Source organism: Cotesia glomerata, linkage group LG2, assembly GCF_020080835.1.
Source record: "Cotesia glomerata isolate CgM1 linkage group LG2, MPM_Cglom_v2.3, whole genome shotgun sequence".
Lineage (NCBI taxonomy): Eukaryota > Metazoa > Arthropoda > Insecta > Hymenoptera > Braconidae > Cotesia > Cotesia glomerata.
In genome coordinates, this window is record NC_058159.1 from 14,816,540 (window position 1) to 14,828,982 (window position 12,443).

Below are 12,443 nucleotides of genomic sequence, written 5' to 3' on the forward strand. Positions count from 1 at the left end.
GAAATAATTCCTGGTTTTGTTAATTAACTATTTAGTAATTATTCCTGGCTTGCTTTTAACTTCATTTTTAATTTTACTCTGGACTTTTCTTAATTTCATTCTGAATTTTATTTTTAATAAATTCTTAATAACCTCCTAAAGAATATTCTAAACAATATTTTAAATAATACTTTAAATAATATCCCAAATAATATTCCAAGTAAATTCTAATAAATAAATTTCAATATAATAATTAAGTAAATTCTACGAAATAATACTTAAACTAATAATTGTGACCGAACGTGAAATGGCGATGACCTTCAGCCGACTTCAATGCCTGGCTGATACCGCATCACCAAGAGATTATTGAGACATTTTATTTGTACGTGGAGTTTTTCTTTACGACGCTAATGAACTCCCTCGAGGAGATACAACTTCTTGTCGTCGTTGCTGGTACAAGTCCCTCCTTGGTGGATGAATCTACTTGGCAGCGAGACCCAGGTCACCGTCACTCGTTTCTCGAATACTTTACAAAATCTGTAACCACAAATAAGCATTAGAAATTATCACTAATTAAAATCAATTTACGCAAGCTGGCAGAAGGCCTAGCAAGCAATAAATTAATTGATTTGTATCGCTTCATTCCACTGTATCTTGAGCGAAATAAAAATAATTACCTGTGCTTTGATGTTTGTTAACTTTTGTGCGACCGTTAGATTTGACTGTTCGGTCACAATGAATCTTCTCAGCTTTGTCGGTGCGTTTCTTTCTTCGCTCCGTCTTCCCCACTCACTCTCCTCGCCGACGTTTAATCTCATGGATTTACTCACTAATTTATAGCTAGAGGCGCGAGTGCTTCGGAGCACAGCGCCCTGGGGGATCAGTCGATAACTAACTCACGCGGATTGGAGACCTTCTCTGGGTAAAGAAGGCCCCGTGTACTCCGTTACAGGTTTCTTGAAGCTGCCGCTAGCTATCTGCTCCCGAGCGCTTTGAAGTACCCGAGCTCTCTTTGTTATTTGTTGAATAACTCAAAAACTAATTATCGGATCAACTTGAAATTTTTTAGAGAATATTTTTAAGATATTACACATAACGAAAATGCAAAAAAAAATAATAGATTTTTTGAAAATTCTGACTACCCCTAACCCCTTAAGTCGTTAATACAGGTTTAATATCAGTTGATCGATACAGTTGAACAAATATTATAACAATTCAGGAAAACGCACAAATATTATTAGAAATTATAATACAATTAACAAACTAAACTTTGCACAACGTTTCATAGGGTTCTTAAATTGAGTCTATATAAATATAGATTTGGATTGTAAAACCCTAAATTATAATGAAAATAGTAAAAGCACCAGTTCCAAGAAACCTAGGCCTCTTTAATGAGAATAAGTAACTTTCTACTAAAAGAATAGGCTGGTCAGCAGGTAGTAATACTCGTCTCAATTACAATATTATATTTTAGTGAGAAAATACTTTGGGTAACTAAACCCTTTAGTATGGAATTTCGCACTGACTAGATCGAAAGCCTTCGGGAGTCTGAGCTTTTAAATAATACTAAAAAATTGGCCTGCAAATAGTTAAATCCGTCGCGATTCCAAGTATCAGACTTAAAATGACAGTACACCGGGTCAAAAAATCTATAGTTAGAAACCGCGAACTGTCAAGGACGAGAGTTTCCGACAATCTGAGCCCCGATGACCATTTTTAGAAGGATTTTATATGATTTCTTCAATACTGAGGTGTTATAAGGATATTGATTGTAACCATCTTGTTGCGTGTTAAGATACAGATGACAGGAGTGATATACGGTTATTAAATTCTTTTGTGAAAAGAAGCAGTTATTCACTGTTATTTGATAAACGATGGAGGCTGACTCTATTGATACCATCATAAATTGTTACCGTTTAATAATTTACCCAACAAGCGAGAATGAGTGTTATTATATTTTAGTGGACTAACGTGATAAAGAATACTTAGAGAAAAATAAGTGTAGTAGAATGAGCTTCGTTCGTCACAATGCGTAAAGAGAAAAACTGGAATGAAATCGCTGCCAACGCGTGGCATTATCTGATGGATAACATTTCAGAGAGGGACCAGGAAAACAGAAGAGGACATCGTAAGATGCAGCATAAACTGAGCTGAAGTGATGTTAACCTGGCACCGACCCAGTTTTCCCTGCCCTAAGAGCAAAGAATGAAGAAAGAGGGGTTGCGAGTGGAAATTCGACACTACTGACAACATCAGTTTAAAAAAAAATTTTTTTCTTAGTTTTTTTTTTTTTTTTTTTTTTTTAGATTTATCAAAATTTCTCAAAATCTATTGATCCGAATCAATTCAAATTCACAGGAAATGTAAGTTTGAGGGAACTCTTTGGAACGTCATTTGGTAGGTTCCGATCGGTTTAGCCATTTAAAAGTTATAAGCGATTCAAATACTTACACACACACTCACACACACTCACTCACACACACACCCACAACACACACACACACACACACACACACACACACACACACGCACACACACACATTGTCGGGACATGGGTGTTTTCGAGAGTATCTACACCGCTTTAAGCACGATGACTCTTCGGAGTGCCCGTCCTGCCCAGGAGCTGCTGAAGACGCGGAGCACGTCTTCTTTGTATATCCTCGTTTCGATCCACAGCGTGAAGAACTGGAGAGGATCCTGAACCAGAGAATGCAACCAGATTCACTAGTAGAAGCAATGTTGTCATCAGAAGCTGCCTGGAACGCTACCAACACGTTTGCAACAGAAGTCCTTAAAGACTTGCGTTCCACCGAAAGAAAAAGAGCAAATAGCAGAAGATAGAAGGAAGATAGTTAACACCTTAGCCACCAGAAGGAAGAGCAGTAGCTAGATCCTCCCTTCACGAAGTAATGCCTGACGGCGGTTTCCATGAGGGATTAGAGGAAAGAAGGAAAAGGGGTTTAGGGTTTAGTGGGTAGGGGCGTTAGTGTCGAGTAAGTATGACGCTGCGTCGAGTCGCCACATATCCAGGCCAAACAGCTATGCCTAGAATCCGTAAAAAGGATTCCCCCCCCCTACAAAAAAAAAAAAAAAAAAAAAAACACACACACACACACACACACACACCCACAGTGACAACCTCGCGGGAGTAGTCAGGGAAGCTTCCTATGACCTTCAAACGTCGAGATCTGATGAAAACTCGGTTTTTGCAAAACGGGGTGAAAACAACTTCCCGATTTTTGAAAATCTTCGATTTTCTTAGCGGGAAGTTAAAAATCTGGAAAACGGTTGACCTTGCAGGCCATTCCTGAAACTTCTCGTTACGTACAGAACGCGCAAGAACACATCTTTCATCATTTTTCGAGCTCTACGATCAAACAAATCAATCGATTTTGCTAAAACTCGCAAATATCAACACAGTTTCTTAAGCATAAAAATAAGATTTATTACCTACGACTCGACATGAAATTTGGAAGTTGTGTAAAAAAAACACTTTTTTGGAATGTTTTACAATCAAATATCTCTTGAATATATCGATCTATTTTGATACAGTTTACAGCAATCGATAAAATTTTTCAAGTACGAAAATATTATTTCTTACTTACTACCCGATTCGAGAAGAAATTTTGTTTGAAGACAATGAGAAAAACGACTTTTTCCGAAATTTTTTGACAACGATATCTGACTATTTTCATATTCTATAGAAGAACTCAGGACATGCATTTGATCAGACATAGAATTTCTTAATAATTCTAAAAAATCACTCTTTCCGACTTTTTCTGTCAACGATATCTCACGAATGAATCAACCGATTTTGATCAGCCTAGTGCTAATTTACGTAATTCTTTAATGTTAATAGCTGATTGGTTTATTCAATCGATCGATGAAGCCATTTGAAAGTTATTGTAGAAAAACGATAATTGAAAAAATTTTTTTTTTTTAGTTCTTTTGAGATTTCTTGGAATCTAACGGTCTGAATCGGTTTAAATTATATTGATTTCTAAAATCGGTCAACCCTTTTCGATTGGCGCCAACCACGATTAAATCGGTCAAGTTATTTGAGAGTTATGAGAGGGTTTTACACACACACAAACACACACACATAGATGGAAGAAACCTTTTGCTCCCGTCACTATTCAAACCTACCGAGGTAGGATTAACTCTGCACCGACCGCAACCGGCCAACAGTCGCCAATGGAGAGGCTCGATAGCAAGATCGAAGAATTAGCCGACTTCATAAAAGAAAAGAAGAATCTCCATCAGGAGATCAAAAAATCGGTTAGTCTATTGGTACGGCATGTAGACTGGCCAACAAATCACCAACGACGTCGGAGACAACCACTCAAACATCTCCGTGGATGACCACAGAACCACAGCTACTTTTGGTTACTCCTGAGAAACTGCCACAGCAAAGAAAGGACAATAACAAGAAGAGGCAGCTTTCCACGCCCAGCCCTTCCTCAGCAAGTGACAATCCAGCACAGAAACAGACTGCCCGAGAGGAGACCTGGATCAAAGTGACATGGCAAAAGAAAAAGGAGAAAAGAGAACAGGAACCAGTGGCACAATCTACTGAAGCCCAAAACCAGCCAAGTAAGGGTGGCTCAAAAAAACCAAGGAGAAAGAAGACAAGAACAAGGGCTGTGCTTGTCCAACCAGCTGAAGGACGAACGTACGCCGATCTCTTTAAGGAAATCAAGGCCAAAGTTAACCTGACAGACACTGGAGTAGACATAAAGTCTATCAAACAAACGAATCGCGGGGGCGTTCTCCTAGAAATGGGTCGCAAGACTAAAGACACTGTCGCTTTCACGGCTGCGATAGAAACAGCAACTGCTAACATCGGTACAGTCAGAACGCTCACACCAAAAACAACGATCGAGATCCTTGACTTGGATGGAATATCTACCGAGAGCAAAGTCCGTGAAGCACTCAAACGTGAATTCACTGACAGCCTGGAGATCAAACGGGTACATTTGACAAAACCCACACCACGAGGCAATCGGGCAGCCTTTTGCGAGATAGACGAAGTCAGTGCGATTAAGGCCCTTGACAAGGCCCGTATAAAGATCGGTTAGGTTAACTGCCGTATACGCCAAGTTGCAAAAGTAACCTGCTGCTTTAAATGTCTTGAGTTTGGACACCAATCACGGCAGTGTGCGAGACCAGACAGAAGCAGGTGCTGCTACAAATATGGTGGAGAGAACCAAAAATCCGTAAACTGCATGGAGAAGCCAAAATGCTTCTTTTGTACTCCGGACAAAGACTCCAGGATGGTCTATGCCATATTTCTGGCACTGGAGCTTGCAAGACATTCCGCACAGCACTTGCAGAAGTCACGAGAGGGCAGAAATAACCCGCATAGAACAAGGCAATCTGAATAGGTGCACTTTGACGCAAAACCTGCTGCGCCAGCGTGTCTTTGAAAATAAAATCGACGTCTGCTTTATCTGCGAGCAATATCTAAACATCGAAGGTCAAACATGGTTCGCAGACGAAACAGGCATCATGTGAAAAACAGCATAACACCTTTCACAACCAGGGAACTGCAGGACGCGGCGAAGACTCTCAAGACAGGAAAAGCACCTGGCCCTGATGGTATCCCTGCATCAGTGATCAAGATTGGAGCCCTGGAATACCCAGATATACTAAACGAATGCTTACGAACGCTTACAACGCATGCTTAGCAACCGGCACGTTTCCAGTGGCTTGGAAGCGGAAGGGATTGGTTCTGTTGGATAAAGGTGAAGGTAGCCCTATAACACCTTCGTCGTTCAGACCTGCATGCTTGGCATTGTAGAGAAACTGCTCGAAAAGCTCATGCAGGGAAGAATACGCAACGACATCGATCGTGCCTCCGATTCAATCATCTCCGTACTATCTACGGGCGAAGAGAGAGGATTTTTTTTTTGGTGGGTAAAAATCCCACACTACTGACCATCGTTTTTCGATGACAGCGGTGTCTTCGGAAGATTCTTCTTGCTTCTCTATAAAAAAAGAAAAAAAAACCCACACACACACTGTTACAGGGTAAAATTACCCTGAGTCGATAAATCACCAGATATCGATAATATTACGACGCAGCACTGGCGCGTCTCGATCTTAGGGCCTAAAGAGAGAGTAGGAGGGGGTAGTTTTGGGGTTATTATAGGTGAGCCGTGCATTGAAACAGGGAGAAGTAGTATACCGCCCGACACTGTGCCACGGAAGAAAAGAGACCGATCCCCGGAGTAGTTACCAGTCGGAAGAAGCCAACAACATCTGGGACTTTATTCTCAAGTAGTGAGTTAGATCGACGATTTGTTCATCAAGGTATCAAAAATTACTCCGTGGGCGGAAAGTGGACCGCGGGGTTTATACTCGGTTCATTTTACTTCTTCTCTTTTTATATTTTGATTAACTATTTATTATTTATCTAATTAATAATAATTCAAGAATTAATTAACTTCATTTGAATTATATTCGTTAGTTGGTGTTGAGTGGCCCTCAAGGTGATTTTTACCCGAGAGTCACTCAGAGACCTTGCGGTGTAAATTTCGTGGGAAATTATTTGTTTAAAATTATTTTACTTAATTATTTATCAACATTTTAAAGATCTGAAGACGGTTTTAGATTGTACATATTTTATTGAACAATTTAATAATATAAAAACCGAAGATAAAATTTTTACAAAAATTTCCATTGTCTCCTCATGAATTCAAGTCAAGCGTCGGTTAAATTTTACAACGTAGTTAATCCGTACCCAAGGTCAAAGCTGCAAAGAACTAACGAATATTTGTCGTCCATTTTACCGCGCAAATTCTTGTCGATTATTTTACTCGATAATTTACTATGAACAATTGAATTATTATTTATTAATATTATTTATTGCAAGATTATTACTTGTTAACATTATAATATTTATTGCGAATTTATTTATTGAGATTTTGGCGCATTTAAGACTGATTTACCCGTAGATATTCTTTCGGTAATTTGTTTTTGATATTGGGATAAATTATTATATAATAATTTATTTAAACCGGAAATTTCTACGTGGTTAATTTATATATATTGAACTTAAGTTCTGGAACTTATTTTGATAATTTAGTTTCATCATTTTGATAAAATTCTTTATAAATTATTTACTAGCGTGGATATTAAGTCCGGGAATACTTAGTTAGAATTATACGTCGAATATTCTTAAAAATTTATTTTAACGATGAATATCAAAATTTCGAATTGATTTCGAATAAGTTTATGCGTCAGATTTTATTTATTTATTCATTTATTTCTCGGTCACGGAGCTTAGCTCCCTGTGACCATATTTCTTACATAAGTTACAAAGGTAGTTATAAGAAAAACACACTTACTTAACAGTAGTCAATGTAATAAACTAGTAATAATAATAGCAATCTTAAAGAAAAGCTATTAACAATAATAACAATAGCAGTAGTAATAGTAATTATAGGATATTTTCAAACCTCATCATCAAACCGCATATTTCAAATTTAACACTCACTCATGCTCATTGACTTTCTCCAAGCGTTACAAGAACCGGAAACAAACATTACGAAATTCCTCCAATGTGTCAGCTGATGTGACCTAAATTCGAAGCGAATTCCAAAAATTATAGCCCGTTACAATAAACGAACGCTGATACGTTGTTGTTCTCGCAAAGGGCACTTTGAGCGTATTAGTCTTACTTAAATCTCGCCGCGTAGCAATGTTTGTTTTCAGCTCTAGCTTATCTCCAAAAAGACCAGGCCTCATAAGACACAAAGCCTTATAGAACTCGCATGAGATTAACTGTAATCGGCGATCACGAAGCATTAGCCAATTAAGACGCCGCCGATGCTCAGTAATATGCTCATATCGTTTTATTCGAAATATAAACCTAACGCAATTATTTAGCGAGACGAGAAATGATCTCTCAAGCTCCGATGTTAAGTTCGTTGATACACACGCACAATAGTCAAAAATAGGCAATACAAGTGCTGTTACCAGCTTTCATTTTAATTGAGCACTAATATTCGCTGAGCGCTTTTTGACACTAGCTATCTGCCAATGCCACGACAATAAGCTATCAAAAACAACGTCTAAATATTTAAATGACCCACCGAATTCAATCGCATCACTATCCAAAGAAAGCTTAAGATCATTCGCATTCACATTTTTAATTTTACAAACATTTATCGAGCTTCCAAAATACATGGTTTTTATTTTTGACTTATTAATACAAAGCTTTTTTAGCGAGCACCAGTTTACAATATGTTGAATGTCTTCATTGAGAAATCTCAGACATTCTCGCAAGTCATCTATACCACAACGCATGTAGATAACAAGATAATCCGCATACAATAAATAGTTACAATATTTGAAACATGTAGATAGATCATTTATAAACATCGAGAAGAACAAAGGACCCAAAACACTGCCCTGAGGGATTCCAGCATTAATATCAGCATTAACATCAGCCCATTCTGATCTACCACTGTCAGTATAGACTGACTGCTTTCGATCCTCTAAGAGGGAATGGAACCATTTTACTGTATTATAGGAAAAACTTAGTTTAACTAGCTTAGAAATAGATAACAAATGATTGACGCTATCGAAAGCCTTCATGAAATCAAAAAATACAGCAATGGTAACTTCTTTTTGCTCCATTCCTAGCCTAATGTCGTCAGCTAGCCTCAAGACAGCAGTCCCCATGCTTTCCTTAAAACCAGTTTGCCTGTTATCTAATAGATTACAATCAGCTAAGTATTTAACAACTTGGTCGTATACAATTCTTTCAAGCACTTTTGACAATGAGCAAAGCAGCGCAATTGGACCATATTCAGACGGTGTCGATGAGTGCCTTGTTTTCGGCAGCGGCTTAACCAAAGAACGCTTCCACAGTGACGGAAACAAGCCATCAGCAATTGAAGAATTAAACAAAATCACAATAAACGGCAAGAGACGACTTAGCAAAGCTTTATATTCCTGTATCGACTCTCCGTCAAATTTTTAGTTCAGACATTTAGGAATTAAATTAGTAGTCTCGGAAATTTTTTGTAATTTAATTGCTAGCTGATGACTGAAATTTTTCTAACAAGGGGAGGATACGACCTTGGGGAAACGGATTTGGATAATCTTTTACGCAGTGATAGTACACCATGTGGGTATACTACCTCTGAAATACTAAAGTGCAATACTCAAAAATGGCTGAGAAAAATGCACTCAAAGTTTACTCAGCACTATAATATATTAATAGGTAAATAATTGATACATTAAATTATTCTTTAATAAAATATTTTTTTATTTTCAACTTCATTTCTATAAATTATCTACGGTGTATATCATGAGATATTTGTAATTCATGAATAATTCTTATAACTCTCATATTCATTATAAGTTTAACTGAAAAATATATACCTGCGCCAGACAATAAGAAGGATCGAATATGGTATGAGGGTACAATAATTCTTGTCCTCGAGTTATTGTAAACTGTACATCGATTCGAGCTCTGTTGGCCCACCGGAAGAATAGTCATATTATTGTCCTTGAACCTATGTTAGTCCCACCACTTTTTCAGAAGCTTGACTATAGCAGTTAGTTTCTGAATTTCGACACGAACAGACCTATTTGTGCAGTGAAATTTACTTTAAAAATTGTTTTATAATATATAAAATGTCATCAAGCGAAGCCAGTTCTTCTCATGGAGATGAAAACACTCCTGATACATCCTTACATAGTGATTTATCGAAGCAACGGCTAAAAGATGGAGTAGTGTATTATGAAGGTTTACTTCTTGAAAGTGATTTAATTGCAAAAACATCTTCTGACACATATGAAGATGCTATGTTGATTGGTAGAGAATTATATGATAATACGTTAGATATGTTAAATAAAAAGAAGTTCCTAAGCGATCAAGAATTGATTCATGCTCAAGAAGAATGCCCAGATGGAAATTTTGAAGCAGTGGAAGATAATTCAGTTGATGACTATATTCCAGATGAAAAAAAAAAAAAAAACAAAAAATGATGGATTATATTCCTCTGGAATATAAAATTGAAGTTTTAAACATAGCAAAAGCTCACCCTTCATGGAAACTAGAGACATTACAAAAAAATGGATGTAGTCATTTGAAGAGAATGGATCATTTGAAAGTATGGGAAAAGGATGTTGAACATGGTGGAACTTAATTTGATAAATATCATGTGATTGATTCTTGGACGTATGACCGCTTCGTCGAGGCAAGACAAAATTATCAACAAGTGACTACACGAAATTTGCAGCAATGGGCTTTAGCTGCAGCCAGCCAGTTTCCTAATCTTCAATTTACAGCGTCCGACCCATGGGTAAAAATATTCAAACAAAGACACAACATTCGTCAACGCAAAATTACAAAATTTGTAACAGACAAAGAAGTTCACACCATGCCAGAAATTATCGCCTCTGCAGAAATGTTTCGCATTCAAACAAAACAATTGATATCTAACTTCGATAGTGACTTCGTTATTAATACAGATCAAACAGGTATATAAATTTTCTAACGGTAAACTAATTATTTTTTATTCCATTATTAAATTTAATCGAAGTTAATCATTAGATTTTTTAAAATTCATATTTTCAGGATGTCAATACCAATCAATGTTTAATAGGACACTGACGGAAAAAGGAAGCAAAACAGTGTTTGCAAAAGTACAAGACATGACCAAGGTGTCACACTCATATACTGCACAATATAGCATAACATTATCTGGAAAATTACTATCAGATGTTTTTATTTGTTTGCAAGAGCCTACAGGTGATTTTGGGCCAAGAATAAAGAAAAACGTATAAGAATATTTAAAAAAATACAAAAATGTTATTGTCACATCATCAAAATCAGGAAAACTGACAACTACTCTCTATAAAAATTTTCTAGAGAAATGTTTAATGCCATATGTTTAAATAAATAAATTTCTTTTAATTATTGACTCGTGGACAGGACAAGTGAAGCCAGAATTACATGATGAAATATTTCAGGATGATAAAAAAATGCCTACATGCACATTTAAAGTTATACCTCCAAAATGTACTCCGTTAGTTCAACCATGTGATGTCTATTTCTATAGATGAGTGAAAAATTTTATCAAACGATTGCAAAGTACCTCTGAACTTCTAGACAAGAATTATGAAATTCATTCCCGAGAGGATTGCATAAAAATTCATTCGATTATTCATCACCAATTGTCAGCGCCAATATTTCGAGACATGATGGAATATGCCTGGTTCGCCAGCGGGCTTTGTGACACAAGAAATTTTTTCACTAATGTCAATGACCATTAGACCGTTTAAAAATACTGTGTCATTGTAAAAAAGCAGCATTTATTTGTTGTTCTTGGTGTAGAAAAACTTTTTGTTTTGAATGTTTTTATCATTAGTATCACTCAGGATCATGTAATAATATCTCATAATACGTAATTATAAAATATTGCTTTAATTAATTAAAAAAAATGTATAAATTTCCATTTAATTTTCGACTTATTATTTGTTTGTACCACCGCAGATGATTTATAGAAATGAAGTTTAAAATTGAAAAATTTTTTATTAAAGAATAATTTAATGTATCAATTATTCACCTATTAATATATTATAGTGCTGGGTAAACTTTGAGTGCGTTTTTCTCAGCCATTTTTGAGTATTGCACTTTAGTATTTCAGAGGTAGTATACCCACATAGTGTACTACCACTACGTCAAAGATTATCAAAATCGGTTTCCCCAAGGTCGTATCCTCCCCTTGTAAGTTGAAATTTAATGTCATGATTTTTCTTGAATTAAATTGTTATAAATTTTTATAAATAAAATTATAAAGAGTCAATTAGTAGTGTTAGTGTGTAATGTAGGTATGGGTTATGTGAGCTGCAGGTCGTCTCAGTTTACGTTGCGTTCACTAGGCTGAGGCTTCTGTAGCTGTATGTGTTAATAAACGATCTCTACTTCTCAATGAATCTCTGAATAGAGTAATTAGTACAGTTTTGGTATCGTTTAAGTTAATTATAGAATTTTGTCGCGCGTGTACGCCGGGAGGGTTGCTAAAGACAACAAATCCAATGAGGATACGTCGAGAGGAGCTCGTTGAGAATATTTCACTTGGTACCCCTTCGCATCATCGCCCAGGTTGGGAGGTGATCAGGGACTAAGTTAGAAACTGTTGTATTGATTCCAGGAAGGAAATACAACGAGAATTATTATTATTGTAAAGCTGTTGTAGTGTGAGTGGGTGAGTGATTATTTTGTTAAAGTCGTTATTGTAAATAAAAATTGGAAATATTGTTAATTAAATATTTATTTATTTAACAGCACCTTCCTCCACTCTCTCTACCCTAGACGATTACCTCTCAGCTCTGAACCAGTTCCAAGAACCGTGACAATAAACCTGGTGGCGCCCTTTTATTTTATTAACTTATTTATTGATTTCATTTTGTTCATTTTTATTGTTTAAATTTATTAAATTAAG

At 36.4% G+C, this 12,443-nt stretch overlaps 2 protein-coding genes across 6 annotated transcripts in view; both read left to right on the forward strand.

Moving 5' to 3' along the window:
- LOC123260037 (dystrobrevin beta) overlaps window positions 1-12,443 on the forward strand; it is an 822,761-nt gene that overhangs the window by 622,310 nt on the left and 188,008 nt on the right. The window lies entirely within an intron of this gene.
- LOC123260052 lies at window positions 10,300-10,882 on the forward strand. Its single transcript, XM_044720983.1, has 2 exons — window positions 10,300-10,476; window positions 10,574-10,882. Exons 1-2 carry the CDS (start codon window positions 10,377-10,379, stop codon window positions 10,780-10,782), a joined length of 309 nt encoding a protein of 102 aa, XP_044576918.1. The 5' UTR covers window positions 10,300-10,376; the 3' UTR covers window positions 10,783-10,882.